The sequence below is a fragment of the Scatophagus argus genome, chromosome 15 (genome assembly GCF_020382885.2).
Source record: "Scatophagus argus isolate fScaArg1 chromosome 15, fScaArg1.pri, whole genome shotgun sequence".
NCBI lineage: Eukaryota > Metazoa > Chordata > Actinopteri > Scatophagidae > Scatophagus > Scatophagus argus.
The window spans coordinates 503,376-518,967 of NC_058507.1; the positions used below are offsets into that span (position 1 = coordinate 503,376).

A 15,592-nucleotide genomic window follows, 5' to 3' on the forward strand; every position below is an offset into this window, starting at 1 on the left:
CTGGTGTGGAGACCCAGGTATTTAACCTCTGTGGAGGCATTCACATGACCAGTGGTGTCATAGGCTCGTTTAGTGTTCCATTGTGACAAACGACAGTCGTTGAGACAGTCGTTGGGGATGGTAAAGTTGGTTTCGACTTCGTTACTGCTCTGTTGTGTTGTAACGACAGTCGTTAGAGTCACATGGGGTCCTTTGTGAATGGCAGTTTTCCTTAGAGGCTAAGTTGTGGAATCTCCTGGGAAGAGATGAAAGGGCAGCATTGTAAATTGGAGATAGGTGGTGTCGCAGACCTCCTCCTCTGTTGAGAGATGGTTTTTCTAATTTCACATAGATGGCTTCTTTTACTCCTCTTTCAAACCATCTATCCTCTCTGTCCAAGATGTGGACATTGTTGTCCTCAAAGGAGTGAGCTTTCTCCTTCAGGTGTAGGTATACAGCAGAATCTAGGCCTGAGGAGTTGGGCCTCCTGTGCTGATACATGCGCTTGTGTAGTGGTTGTTTAGTTTCACCAATGTAGAGGTCTTTGCATTCCTCATTGCATTGGACAGCATACACCAGATTGCTTTTTTGAGTGTGTGGTGTTCTGTCTTTGGGATGTACCAGTTTCTGTCTGAGTGTGTTGCTGGGTTTGAAATACACGGGGATCCGGTGCTTGCTGAAGATCCTCCTGAGTTTTTCTGATACCCCAGATACATATGGGATGACTATGTTGTTTCTTTTGTTCTGTTTTTCCTCCTCAACCACCTTGGTGGTGTTCTTCCTGGAACCAGCTGCAGTTTTCACAAAGGTCCAACTGGGATAACCACACGTTTTGAGGGCATCCCTCAGGTGTTCATGTTCTTCCCCTTGGGCCTGTGAGCTGGTGGGTACCTTATCAGCTCTGTGTTGCAGAGTTCTGATAACACCAAGTTTGTGTTCCAAAGGGTGGTGTGAGTCGAAAAGGAGGTATTGGTCTGTGTGTGTGGGTTTCCTGTATACCCCAATGTGGAGGCTCCTGTCCTTTTCTATATGGACGTCACAGTCTAAGAAGGGCAAACTATTATCTTTAACATCTTCTCTGGTGAACTTGATGTTCCTGTCCACTGAGTTGATATGTTCAGTAAAGGCTTGCACTTCTTTCGTTTTGATTTTGACCCACGTGTCATCCACATATCTGAACCAGTGGCTCGGTGTTGCTCCCTCAAAGGAGTTCAGGGCCCTGCGTTCCACTTCCTCCATGTATAAGTTGGCCACAATGGGAGATACTGGTGAACCCATGGCACAGCCATGTTTTTGTCTGTAAAATTTGCCATTGAACTGGAAATATGTGGTGTTTAGGCACAAATCCAGGAGTTGGCATATGTGTTCTGGTCTGAGTTTTGTTCTGTCCTGGAGAGAGTCGTCCTGTGTAAGACGCTCTCTTACTGTTTCCAAAGCTTCCGTGGTTGGTATACAAGTGAACAGAGAAGTCACGTCGTAGGATACCATGGTTTCATCTGGATCCATTTTTAAGTTCCGGACTTTGTTCACAAATTCAATGGAATTTTGTATATGGTGGGGGGTGTTGCCCACCAAGGGAGCCAGGATGTTCGCCACGTGTTTGGCAATGTGGTAGGTGACCGAGTTAATGCTGCTGACAATGGGTCTGAGTGGAGCCCCTTCTTTGTGACTGGTTATTTAAGCTGGTAGAGGTGATGAGGGTCATTAAAGGGTCTGATAGGCCGTTGACCCCGCCCCCCATGCTGTTAACTGAATTGTTGTGGCCACCAGGTGGATGTAATGACCCACTTCAGGGATGAGCCTATAGGCTCACAGCCCCTTTTGTTTAGGCCTTCAATACCCACAGAGGTTAAATACTCTGCACTAACTGCTCTAACCCTAAACCTCACCTCTTCTCATGAGGAGGTTCCTGGGTCCTAAAAGAGATCCCAGAAGTCCTTGAGGAGGTTGAAGAGGTCACATCAGAAGAAGAAGAAGAATCACTTTATTGACAGTATATATATTTTTACACACACACACTGAATTCGTCTTCTGCATTTGACCCATCCTTAGTTGAACACACACATGCAACACCCGGCAAATTACATGCAGTGAAACACACACAGGAGCAGTGGGCAGCATCAAGCGCCCGGGGAGCAAACTGGGGGGTTAAGTGCCTTGCTCAAGGGCACATCAGCCGGCTAACGGAGGGGTGGAGCATTTGTCGCATTAATCACTCCACCACACCCAAAGTTTTCCTGCCCCTCCGGTGGGGGAATCGAACCGGTGACCCTCCGAGCCGCTTCTCCAACCTCCAGGCCACGGCTGCCCTCACGGCAGCTCAGATGTCCTTGAGGATAAGTTCTAGATGTCCCAAAGAGAGTTCCAGATGTCCCTGAAAAAATCTGAGGGTGTCTTGAGGAGCGTCCACAGGTTGTGGAAAAGTTGCCAGCAGTCTTCTATGGATTTCCAGAGGTCCTTGAAAGGGTCATACAAGAGGCCTCATGGGTTCCCAAGGGCCTTAAAAGGGCCAGGGAAAAGTTACCAGAAATCACGGCTAAGGTTGCAGGGGAGAAAAATCTAGAGGTACGTGAGGATCTCCTGCAGGTCCTTGAGGGGGTTCTAGAGGTCCTTGAGAAGTCCTTGAGTAAGTTAAGTGTAACCTAGTGTAAGCATAAGTGCTGTTCCTATGGTGACCTGCAGTGTGTGAGGTGATTCTGTTCATGATGATGAATCTAAAGTGCCGCAGACACAATAATAACAATCAGAGAAGAAGAAGCCGTTCTTCTTCTCTCCTAACAGCGACCCTGATGGCCACCAAGCTGTTAGCACGCGCTGCACGGCATCTCCATCACCACTGCACTCACGCTGTAATTATCAGCCAAACACATCATCACTCACTCCATCATGGAGGAGACGTCTCTCCTGACAGTGGAGTCACGTGACCTTACTGATTACTCAGCACATGCAGCACGTTAACAAGACAACGGCGGCGTAACGTTTCTCCTCTTCTGGTGGAGGTTAACCTCCTCGTTTCAGCTCCACCTCCTGCCCCAGTGGAGGTGGAAGGAGGTGTGACTGTGGTCTCTGGCAGTGAAGTGGTCATGTCTTACTCAGCTCATGAGTGATGTAAGGATAAGGATAACAATGTGTGTACTGTGTTCAACATGAGCTGCGTGGTGTCGTCACTCCACAGCTAACCTTCCTGAAGGTCCTCAGTCTGCCTCTGGGTACAGAAGCCCACACTGATGTGCTGCACAGGCCGACCGCTCAGCGGGCGTTAACAGCACGTTCTGTTCAGCAATCTCACAGGAGAAGTGAAGTGTGAGAACCTGTTGAGGTGAGCCGAACGTGTCCACCTGTTTCCTCCCGGTGTCTGCATCATGGCTGCGGGCTGCAGCTGATCCTGAATCAGCCTGCAGAGCTCACAGGCTGACAGCTTACATAAGCACACTGTACACCGTGTATTATTCTCCAAACATGGCTGTAATCCTCACGCCGGGGCACAAGCCAAGCTGCTGTGACGCTGCTACGGGTTAACGTTTCCTCCTTCGTCGCGATCACACGTCTGCTCGTGCTCACGTTCGTCTGTAGCGAGCTGACAGACAGACGTCACGTCACTCAGCTCTGGATCAAGGGAAAGGCACAGTGAAGCTCTGACGACCATGAGTCAGCATTTCAGTGTTACTGCTGATGAAGGTTTGTCCATACTGGACGAGTCGCACCCTCACTGTTTAAACATCAAATTCAAGGACATTTCAAGGGCTTTCCAGGCCAGCAGGCTTTTGAGAAGAGAGGGTGGCTTGAACATGCTGTGATGCAGACAGTCTTTGTAAATGTCTTTGGTCAGTCCTGGAATTCACATGTTCCAGGCAGGGCGGCTGAACGCAGCCTGTAGCACTAAGTCAAAAAATATCAAAAGAACTTCTGTTTATGTTTTTGCACAAATTCAAGCACTTTCAATGTCTCTTTCTGTTTGTGCACCTAATGTGAAAGCACTGAGGAGACAGGAGTGAGAGCTCCTGTCTGTGATTAAATCTCTCATTTCAGATGTTTTCCACACGCTCCATATCGTCTCTCTCCGCCGCAGGACGTACAGTCCTCAGCCACTCGTATGACGAATCACGATGAGCAGCGTCCTCCATGAATCACCACACACACTCGTACAGTGGATTCGTGTGTGTCAGTGTGATGAGTGAGGATGTAAACTTCCTGTGCCTCCATATGAATCACAGCCAAACATAAAAATATGTGACACACACACACATCATGAAGCCCGTCGGCGTGTTGCTCTACATTAAATGTCATTACTGCACATCCTCAGCACTCCGACAGCCATATTTCTTTCATCTCCACCTTCCCCTCAGCTCCCAGCATGCAATGGGAGGAGATTTACTCATTTGATCAGGCTGGAGAATTCAGATGTTAACAAGGAGCCGAGAGCTGGAAGAGAAGAAGGAGAAGAAAAATGACCTGTCTCCTCCTCTCCTTCTCTCTCCTCCTCTCCTCTCCTTCTCTCTCCTCCTCTCCTCTCCTTCTCTCTCCTCCTGTCTCCTCTCCTCCTCTCCTCCCTCCTCCTCTCCCCTCCTGTCTCCTCCTCTCCTCCTCTCCTTCTCTCCTGTCTCCTCCTCTCCTCTCTCCTCCTCTCCTTCTCTCCTGTCTCCTCCTCTCCTCTCCTCCTCTCTCCTCCTCTCCTGTGTCCTCCTCTCCTTCTCTCCTGTCTCCTCCTCTCCTCTCCTCTCCTCTCCTCTCTCTCCCCCTCTCCTCCTCTCCTGTCTCCTCTTCTCCTCTCCTCTCTCTCCTCCTCTCCTGTCTCCTCTCCTCCTCTCCTGTCTCCTCCTCTCCTCTCCTCTCTCCTCTTCTCCTCTCCTCTCTCTCCTCCTCTCCTCTCTCCTCCTCTCCTGTCTCCTATTCTCCTCTCCTGTCTTCTCCTCTCCTCTCTCTCCTCCTCTCCTGTCTCCTCTCCTCCTCTCCTGTGTCCTCCTCTCCCCTCCTCCTGTCGGAGCTGTTCCTTCTCCTCCACTGGTCAGGCCGGCCGTGAGGATTCCTCAATAAATCCAAACAGACATTCTGGTTAATTTCTTCACCCAAATGGTTAGTGGAACAGAAAAGGGCCCGTCACACTGGCTGGTAGGCAAACAGAGATGTTCGCAGAGACGGGAAGTGTCACTCCACCTCTACTTCTCACAAACAGTCAGAGCCAACCGGCAAAACAAACAGAGGGAAAGTGCACGTAGTCCCTGTTAAGTACCTGATCTACGATGAGAGGGAGGTCCCACTCTGATCTGAGAGCAGAAACCACAAACGTCGGCCATGTGTTTTTACCAAAAATGTTTTATTGCTGTCTTTCATGCTGACGTTGATCAGCATGTAAATCTACAGCCATTTTAGTCTGTAGTGTGAGGACTGTGGGAGAAGAATCAATTGTCATACTTTTTTCTGTCCAGAATTACAAGGTAATAAACCAAGAGACGTGTCCCTACACCATCCGACCCACAGACCGAGTGGCATCCCGAAGAACCTGAAGAGCTGCCAAAACCTCCTCTGCAGTCAGAACCAGGTGCTTTTGTCCTGCAGGTCACCGCAGTAGTCAGTCAGCTGATCACTTTCTTCTTCTGCTTCTAGAAACAGCAGCTGAACACTGGAGCAGGAAGTCATTAATGAAATCAGCAGCTTTAGCACTGAGTCCAAAGGAAACATTTGTCTTTCCAACACACATTCCGATGTGAACATCCAGAGTTCAAGCCTGTTGCGTACTGTATGTTTTCACATCTGATCCAGGACATTTGTGCTGAGCCCTGGACAGTTTCTCCAGCTGCTCACAGGACGGCGATTCGCTTTTCTTCTGAATGTTATTTGGTGAATTTATGTTTTACATGTTTGTTGTTAGAGCGAGTAAAGCACTGAAAAACAGGCGTTTTCACACCCGCTGGAAGCAGCAGCGACAGTCTCGCCGTCTCCACTATCTGTCCATTCCTCAGTGACTTGAGAGAGGAGCTCCTCCTCCTCCTCCTCCTCCTCCTCCTCCTCCTCTCATGGAGCAGCCGGCCAGCAGGAAACGGGAGGCGGGCCAGCAGCACTTCCAGTTATCTGCTGCGCTCCATCCTCATTACCACACATTAACACTTATTAACACAGTAAACCCACAGCTAATGGCTTGATAAACACAGGAACACACTGGGAGGAGGAGGGTGAACAGTGGCGGTGTGAGCGGCGTTTCCTGTCGGGGAGGAAACACTCTACAGCTGTGATTAAAGGGGGAATTAAAAAAACAATTATAATTAAACCCAATTTACCCGAGAAGGTAACGTGAGATCAGGTCACACACGCAGAGTTAATGACTTCCTCAAAGGTGGAAAATGTGCTGATTTATGTCTCCAGCCACTCACAGCTCTTCATCCCACCTGCACACACACACACACACACACACACACACACACACACACACACACACACAGCAGATCAGCTGCAGTTTGGTTCAGCCTGTTTGGAAAAACGATGAGGTGATCACTTCATTATCACTTCAGTCGCACTGAGCAGGTGCAAACACGAGGTCACGTGAATCTGATTATTTGATGAGCTGAGCTTCTCGTTAATGTGTTCTGATCAGCTGATTACACCGACCAATAAGGCTACAGAAGGTCGAGCTGACCGTGGATCAGTAAAGCGTGAATCCAGACAGGCTGCTGCGTCCCCCCGCCTTTTCAAACAGGCTGCAGTGTGCTCACCTGTAAGCTCGTACTTAAGGGGCGTGTTTTGTTGCTGTTGTGTGTCTGAGTGGTTTGTTGGTGTGCACCTGCTGTCACGTGATAAATAAAGTTTTATTCTCTATTACAGTTCAAATATTTAACTGTGAGCTTCATGTGGAGCTCCGACTCTGTTGGCTTCTCCTCCTCTTCAGCACCTGTAAAAACTGCTCAGGTTTTATTTTGGCGGGACCACGACGCCGACGCTCAGCGATCGAAGGCTCGCTGGTCCCTGGTCAGAATTGGCGACTTGACTTGGTTTGCTGTGCGATGAAGCAGTTCAAATCAAGTTGTTTTTCCTTTTGCTGTCACACAAACTCAGCCGGATTGAACGCCTCCAGACTCCTGCAGAGCTGGCCCCTCCACCCGACCCGGAGGATCCGGATTATCCTGAACATCAGGATTATACGAGCACGGCGGCCAGCTCTGTCCCGGGCAGCTGAGGCTGCAGGTGATCTTTAGTGAAGAGACGAGCGTTTCACACGTTATTTACTGTGCGGTGCTGCTCGCCTGGTCCACGTGGGCCCGCTGATGCTGGATCAGAATTAAAATCTTTTGCTTTACGTGTGCTGAAGGTCGACCTTCCCCTGAAGATCGAACTCGATCAGACGATGAGGAGCAGGTTCACTGTGGTGTGAGTTCAGTTAAAGGAGACATTTTGCAGATTCGCTGTCATCTGTCATCGCAAAGCATGCTGGGAAAACACACACACACAGGTCCATCCCCAGCAACCTCACATGTGTATGTGTGACATCTGGACACATCTGCTACCTGTCACCATCAGTTACACCCCCCACTGTGTGTCAGAGCTGCAACAGGAGCTGTCAATCAACACACATACACACACAACACTATGTTGTTGCTGTGTGTGGATTTGTGTACTTCACTGTGGTGTGTGTCACGTTGTGAGGATCCGTCTTCCTTATGGGGACAAAACTGAAATCCCGCAACATAAATCCTTAAATATTCGTGTGAAGAGTTGCTTTAAGGTTAGGTTGATGTTAGGCTTAGGTTTGTGATGGAAATTTTGTATGCTTTGTAGTAACAATGACATAATGTTTACTTTTACTTTATGGTTAATCTGTAGCTTTAGTTGTGTAGTGTTATAGTGACCAAGTAATGACCTGGTGAACTGACTCTTACAGCCCTGTTGTAAATAAATATAAGTTATATATAAAGCAGGAAGAGGGCAGAGGGCAGGAAGAGATCTTCATCCCACAGGAGATAAACCTGAACTGGGTGCTAACAGGTACTGCATCCTGTCTGTTTGTCCTTCAACCTGTGAAGGAATGTGTTTGAAGCTCCAAACAAAGAACCACAGACACATCAGAAAGAACAAAATGAGATGAAGCCTTCAGTCAGGGGGCTCAGCTCTGAACTGCTTGCTGCCGTGTGGTTCTGAGTGTTGCCTCGTCTCTATAGAGATTACAACATTTTGGTGCTGACTATCTTCTGGATTTGTTGTGTTTTCCTTTGCTTAACTCGCTACAGGCAGAAATGAAATTGCAGTAGCAGGTTAACGTAAGTAATGTTTATTGTTACGGTCAGGTGGTGGTTAAGCCTCCAGGAAATAAATGGAAGTCAGTGTAATGTCCCCAAGAGGGATGGAAACACGACTCTGTGTGTGTGTGTGTGCATGTGTGTGTGCGCTTGTGTGTGAGTGTGTGTGTGTGTGACAGATGGCCTCTGGATGCTGCTGTTGGGGCAGATTAACTACAAACACACACACGGACTCATGTTAGCCCCATGCTAACATGTTAGCATTAAACAGATAAACTGGTCAACAGGAAATTGAATCTCTCTCTCTCATACACACACACGCACACACCTGACCAGCTGTGACAGAAGCACTCGAGCTCTTCGGCCCTCAGGTGTGTCGTTTCCTGGTAGGAGCCGTGTGACTTCCAGAGAGAACAGCTGGTTTGTGTCCACTGAATGAACCACCTTCAGCAGGTTGGCCATGGAAAAGCAGAGTGACTGTCCATCAGGTCACTTCCTGTCTTTATATTGTGCTGCTTTTAAACACGGGACAGGAAGGAAAAGCTGCCCTCTTTAAGCTGTGAATGACTGAGTATTGTATTACCTCTGAGATGTCGCAGAGTACAAGCACACGTCATCATAAAATGCAAAGTACAAGTACCTCGAGCTCCTGTCCGCTGTTCGCAAACGGCGCCGGCGAACAGCTGACCCACGGCTTGTGTCTGACCTTTTGCGTTCGCATGAGCTGAGGACTTCATGAGGCAGAAAATGAGCCCATATGGCTGCAAAATCACATCAGTGTCACCAAGAACCGTGTGACGGCAAGAGACGACGACGACAACAACAACAACAACAACAACAACAACACTCACTCGCTGAGGGGATGACTGCAGGCTGCAGCTGCTCCACCAACACCATCATGATGATGATGATGACCACACAAACCGAACTGTGACAATGAACTCATCACCAAACTGATTCACCTGTACACAAAAATGACACAAGGAGGCGACAGGACGCCGTGCGGCGGGACGACGGGACGCCGTGCGGCGGGACGACGGGACGCCGTGCGACGGGACGACGGGACGCCGTGCGATGGAACGTTTTCACAGCAACATCACGGCTCACATCAGGATCTGAATTCACTTCACCAGTCCACCGACTCATTTCGGACGCCACAGGGACATTCTGATGTGGCACCGACGGCGAACGTTGTGAGATGTTTCTACGCGATCTCGCTTTCCAGCGGCGCACGTTGCCAACATTTAGTCCGCTGGTTGGGCTTCCTGTCCGCCGTTTGAGCAGAGAGATAAACTGGGATCCAGTTTACCCATCAGGCTGTTCTCACCCCATCAGCCTGATCAATGGGCTGATTGTTCCATCCATTAATCAACTGATTATGTGGTCTCAGCAAAGAGTCCGATAATAAAAGATAAAAGAGAACAGCAGCTGTTTTTAATCAGCGATCAAAATGGCTCTCTGATTACTTTTCTGTCAATTCACTGATCGATTACTCAACTAATAAATCAATCAGCTTGTCACAAACTGAAAATCTACAGAAACACGCAGAAGCTTTCAGTTCTGTTCATTTACCCAACAAACACACACACGTTACATCCTCCTTCCTTCCTTCCTCCCCTCTATCCTCCTTCCTTCCTTCCTCCCCTCCTTCCTTCCTTTGTCCTCTCTTTCTTCCTTTCTCCCCTCTATCCTCCTTCCTCCCCTCTGTCCTCCTTCCTTCCTTTCTCCCCTCTTTCTTCCTTCCTCCCCTCCTTCCTTCCTTTCTCCTCTCTTTCTTCCTTTCTCCCCTCTTTCCTCCTTCCTCCCCTCTATCCTCCTTCCTCCCCTCTATCCTCCTTCCTTCCTTCCTTCCCTCCTTCCTTCCTTTCTCCTCTCTTTCTTCCATTCTCCCCTCTATCCTCCTTCCTCCCCTCTGTCCTCCTTCCTTCCTTTCTCCTCTCTTTCTTCCTTTCTCCCCTCTTTCCTCCTTCCTCCCCTCTTTCCTCCTTCCTCCCCTCTATCCTCCTTCCTCCCCTCTATCCTCCTTCCTTCCTTCCTCCCCTCCTTCCTTCCTTTCTCCTCTCTTTCTTCCTTTCTCCCCTCTATCCTCCTTCCTCCCCTCTGTCCTCCTTCCTTCCTTCCTTCTTCCCCTCTGTCCTCCTTCCTTCCTTCCTCCCCTCCGTGGAGGTGGAGACATCAGCGGCGGACTAAACTGTATGGATGTAAGTAACTGTGTGTGTGATGTAATAGCGGTCGTCTCACTCTAATCTCTGACAACATGACAGATTACAGATAATCTGAGTGTGTGAGCTGACGTCACACGGGACACACGGCCGAGTCCACAGTCCAAACTCCAGTCTGTATGGAGGCCTCCGGCTGCCAGCATAAGCCTCAGTGTGCTCCAACACGTCGCTGCCAGCACGAAGGGGCACACGGTTTACATGTTTAACACATGCGGCAACAGGACTTTAAGACCTCGATGAAAACAGGGTGCAGTCTGCAGGACAAACCACAGAAATGCTTTCACATGTGCTCCACAGCTGCAACCATTGGTCGATGAAAAGATCACCAGTTACCAAATGTTCCTTTCAAACATTTGCTGGTTCCAGCCTCTTAAGCATCAGGACCAGCTGCTTTGGGTTCTGGACTGCTGGTTGGACTAAAGACGGCATCAGAAGACGTCACTGGAAACTGATGGGACATTTTATAGGCTAAAGGACTGAATGTGATTATAATCGACGGGTTAATCAATCCTGAAAATAATGGTCAGTTAGTAACCATCGGTAATCTGGTCCAGCTGATTCAGGACTTGGCACGTTCGGTTGTCTCTGAAAACACTCGTCCATGCTTTTGTTACTTCTAGGCTGGACTACTGCAACTCATTATTATCAGGATGTCCAAATTACTCCATTAATAACCTGCAGCTGATCCAGAATGCAGCAGCTAGAGTTTTGACAGGAATCAGTAAAAGGGATCATATCTCCCCCATCTTAGCTTCTCTTCACTGGCTTCCAGTAAAATTCAGAATAGACTTTAAAATTCTCCTACTTACATATAAGGCCCTAAATGGACTCGCCCCATCATACCTGCAGGATCTGATAGTCCCATATAGTCCCAATAGAACACTGGGAAGACGAGTCTTCAACTATCAGGCAGCCCTGCTGTGGATCCAGTTGCCAATCTGGGTTCAACAGGCAGACACCACCTCCACTTTTAAGACCAGACTTAAAACCTTTCTGTTTAGTAAAGCGTATAGTTAGCCCCAAACAAAGTGTGTAGGGCTGGTAGGCATAGTTACAGTCACTTCTTGACAGACAGCCACAGGTAGAACAGGTGTGACTAACTGTTAATCTTTAATCTCTATCATAGCTACGCTGCTGGGGGACACAAACATGATCCACCGAGCAGTTCCCCCACCTCCCCAACACCACCACCATCTCTACTCTCCCACCACCATCTCTACTCCCCCACCTCCATCTCTACTCCCCAACACCACCACCATCTCTACTCCCCAACACCACCACCATCTCTACTCCCCCACCTCCTCAACACCACCACCCTCTCTACTCCCCCACCTCCCCAACACCACCACCATCTCTACTCCCCCACCTCCCCAACACCACCACCATCTCTACTCCTCCACCACCTCCTCAACACCACCACCCTCTCTACTCCCCCACCACCATCTCTACTCCCCCACATCCTCAACACCACCACCATCTCTACTCCCCCACCACCATCTCTACTCCCCCACCTCCTCAACACCACCACCCTCTCTACTCCCCCACCACCATCTCTACTCCTCCCCCACCTCCTCAACACCACCTCCATCTCTACTCCTCCACCTCCTCAACACCACCACCATCTCTACTCCCCCACCTCCATCTCTACTCCCCCACCTCCTCTCCTCTTCTTCCTCTCCCCTCATCAGATCAACATATAATTCATTATATTCTGTCACTAAGTGTGTGTCCAGTTGTCCTCGTAGTTTTGTGTCTCTCCCTCTCTTTCTTTCTCTCTCTGTATCTTTCTGCAGGTTTCTCTCCATCCAGATCTACATGTTGAACTGCATCCTCTGACAAACCCAGTGACAAACCCAGTGTCTACTGTCAACATCTGCCTGTCGTATGATGTTTACTGCATGTTTCTCTCTCTCTCTGTCTCTTTCATCCTCTCTGTCCTGTCTACCTCTTCTTCTCCTCCTTCACCCGGCCGACTATCAGCAGGATGGTTCTCCCTTGTGAGTCGGGTCCTGCTCAGGGTTTCTTCCTGTTAAAAGGGAGTTTTTCCTTGCCACTGTCTGCTTGCTCGGGGTTCAGGCTCTGTAAAGCATCTAGAGACAATTTTGATTGTAAAAGATGCTATGTAAATAAATAAATTGAAAATGAATTTAATTAAACCGAATCATCATCACCATCATCATCATCACATAAAGGAGCTCATTCAAGGTTCTCACAGGAAGTCAAACCTCCAGTCCTGTCAGAGCAGACACAAACCAGTAACGTCATGTCAACATGTCCCACTGAGACACCGTCCACACCTGTAGGGTGACTCACTGCCTCGCTGTGGGAGCATTACCTGGACAATGACAGCAATGTCCCGTGTAGCATCACCGTCCTGTTATCACAGGTGTGCTCGTGTGGAGGTGCTACCTGTTGTGCCTTCCGGCCAGGCGTGAATGTAATATGACTGAATGAGCAACACACACACACACACACACACACGCAAGCACGAACACTCACACTACATCCCTCACAAGGTCAAGTTGGTGTGGGTGGTGTTCCGGGTTACACGCCGTTAAAATCGTGTTTAACGCACTGAAACATTTGAAAATGGACAACATGTCTGACTGCGTGTTAGTGCCGTCCTTACCGTACACGCCCTGGCCGTGCACGCCCTGTAGGAAGCCGGTGAAAAGCCACAGGAGACCGAAAACTAAACCCATCTTCACATCCTCCTCTGGCTGCCTCGCTGCTTCTCTCCCACCGGGGATGAGGATGTCAATTCGGTTCCCTCCTCCTCCTCCTCCGCTCCGGCCGGCGTCCCTCCGCGCGGAATCCGGCCCGGTCACTGGTTCTCATCCAAATATCCGAACGTGTCCCCGCCAGCACCCGCCACCACCCCCCAAAGCCCGGTCAGATGTGACAGGAAGGTCCGGCGCTGCTCATACTGGAGCTAACGTTAGCTAAAACCGTCAGTCAGATGACCGGGACGGCGGTCAGCGGAGACCCGAGAGGAAGAGCAGGTGCCTCAGCTGCGTCTCCTTGATGGTGACATTGTGGAAGAAGATTAAAATTCAAGAAAAACAACGTCGATGCTCCGACCGGGAGGATGTTCACCAGTCCCCGCTGCCCCTCCGCCGAGTCCACCGGGCTTCTGGTCCGTTAGGCGGTCGCAGGGCAACATCCATCACTCTGGGCAGAAGCGGTGCCCGCTCCGGGTCCTGTCCCTGCTGGGTGGCTCTTCGTGGGCCGCCAGGCAGAAAAGGAGACGCAGAGAGTCGGGGCTCCGTGACACTCCGGCGCAGAGAGATAAGCAGTCAGTGCAGTCGACTGGTCGGTGGATTTTACCGGTGAGGGACGTCACCGAGCGAACAGAACAGTAAAGTCGAAAAGCGCGTACAAGAATACGACTTCCGGGAAGGTGCTTTCAAAATAGTAGTGGCATTTGTCAGTGTTGTGGAAAGACAGCAGGTGTAACTCTCCTTTTATAGCAAATAAAATGCTTTCATTACAAATGTCATACACATTTTTGCCTCGTCTGAATTACAAGTCAGATATAGTAAGATTAATAAGATAATATTTATACTCACAGGCAGAGCCGCTCTGCATGGATAATGTTTGTACGATTTTGTTATTCATTTACAGGCTCATTTTGGTTTTAATTTTATCATTTCAAAGGGATTTTTTCATTTTTCCATTTCATAAGAATGAAATTGTTTTCTGTTTTGGCATATGGAGATTGTGAAACGACTCATACAACAAGAGATAAAAGTCATGAAGTTTGTTACCATGACAGCCATGAAACTTTGTGCGTTTGTAGAGGAACTTGAACTTGAAGTGAAGTTAGTTATTTCATGATCCATGTTTATATTACCGCTTTGCTGAACGCTTTTACTTTGACGGGGTCAGTGGCTGTTTTCCGGTCCCAGTCTGACTCGCTGCAGAGGACTTGATGTTAAGCGCAATCTGCCGCGCGAAACATCACGAGCCGCTGGTTTCTGACCGTGACTGTGGGGAGAAAAACATCCCTCACGAGACAAGAGGAGCCTGTAGGCGGCACGCGTGGTGGGAAACGACAGCGCGAGCCCTCACTGCGCACGTGTGCGCTGCTCTTTTTTTCCCAGGACTCCTGAGTAAGGCGGAGACAGAGAGAGAGAGAGAGAGAGAGAGACAGAGAGGGAGAGAGTCAGAAAGGGAGAGAGAGAGAGAGGGAGGGAGAGAGACAGAGGGGTGGGGGGAGAGAGGGAGGGAGGGAGGGAGACAGAGGGGTGGGGGGAGACAGAGAGAGAGAGAGAGACAGAGAGGGAGAGAGTCAGAAAGGGAGAGAGAGAGAGAGGGAGGGAGAGAGAGAGGGAGGGAGGGAGGGAGAGAGAGAGGGAGGGAGGGAGACAGAGAGAGAGAGAGAGACAGAGAGGGAGAGAGTCAGAAAGGGAGAGAGGGAGAGAGGGAGGGAGAGAGACAGAGGGGTGGGGAGAGAGAGAGAGAGAGAGAGAGAGAGACAGAGAGTCAGAGAGGGAGAGAGGGAGGGGGAGAGAGAGAGAGACAGAGAGGGAGAGAGTCAGAAAGGGAGAGAGAGAGAGAGAGGGAGGGAGAGAGACAGAGGGGTGGGGGGAGAGAGAGAGAGGGGGGGGAGACAGAGAGAGAGAGAGACAGAGAGAGAGAGAGAGACAGGGGGGGGGGGGTTGGGGGGGGAGAGGGGGTTGGGGGGAGAGAGACAGAGAGAGAGATGTCTCACTCTGGCTCTCTTACAGAAGCTATAACTCGCTGTGATTAATGAGTGGATACCATAATCAATATGTAGACGTGAAAATAAAAATTCAGTTGGACTTAATCTGATGCTGATTCTGTTGCCTCATCAACTGGTCTCCTCCTGCTGGTCTCTTTTTCCAGTCATGTCACAGTGATTTCAGATAACACACACGTTTTCATTTTCAGCACAAATGTAGCCAAATGTTTCTAAAATCACGAAAAGGAAAATGCAGCTTCATGCTCGTTTTCCATCCTCTGCTTCTGCTCTAATGTGACTTCCCTGGTTGGTGCAGATAGACAGCAGGTGGAGCTGATTGTCCAGTCATTTAAACCGCTCCACCCGAACGCGACCACTTAGTCGTTAAAAGAACTTCAGTCAAAGGTGAAGCGATGGAAACAGGATGTAAAGCAGACATTTGTGTCAGTGTCAGGCATTAA

At 49.4% G+C, this 15,592-nt stretch overlaps 1 protein-coding gene across 2 annotated transcripts in view; it reads right to left on the reverse strand.

Moving 5' to 3' along the window:
* Positions 1 to 13,796, reverse strand: part of mdga2a (MAM domain containing glycosylphosphatidylinositol anchor 2a) — a 58,696-nt gene extending 44,900 nt beyond the window's left edge. For both annotated transcript variants that reach the window (XM_046413348.1, XM_046413349.1), the window contains exon 1: positions 13,056 to 13,796. In XM_046413348.1, coding sequence (XP_046269304.1) covers positions 13,056 to 13,128 — 73 coding nt within the window. In that variant the 5' untranslated portion in view covers positions 13,129 to 13,796. The remainder of the gene's footprint in view (positions 1 to 13,055) is intronic.
* Between the last annotated feature and the right edge of the window lie 1,796 nt (positions 13,797 to 15,592).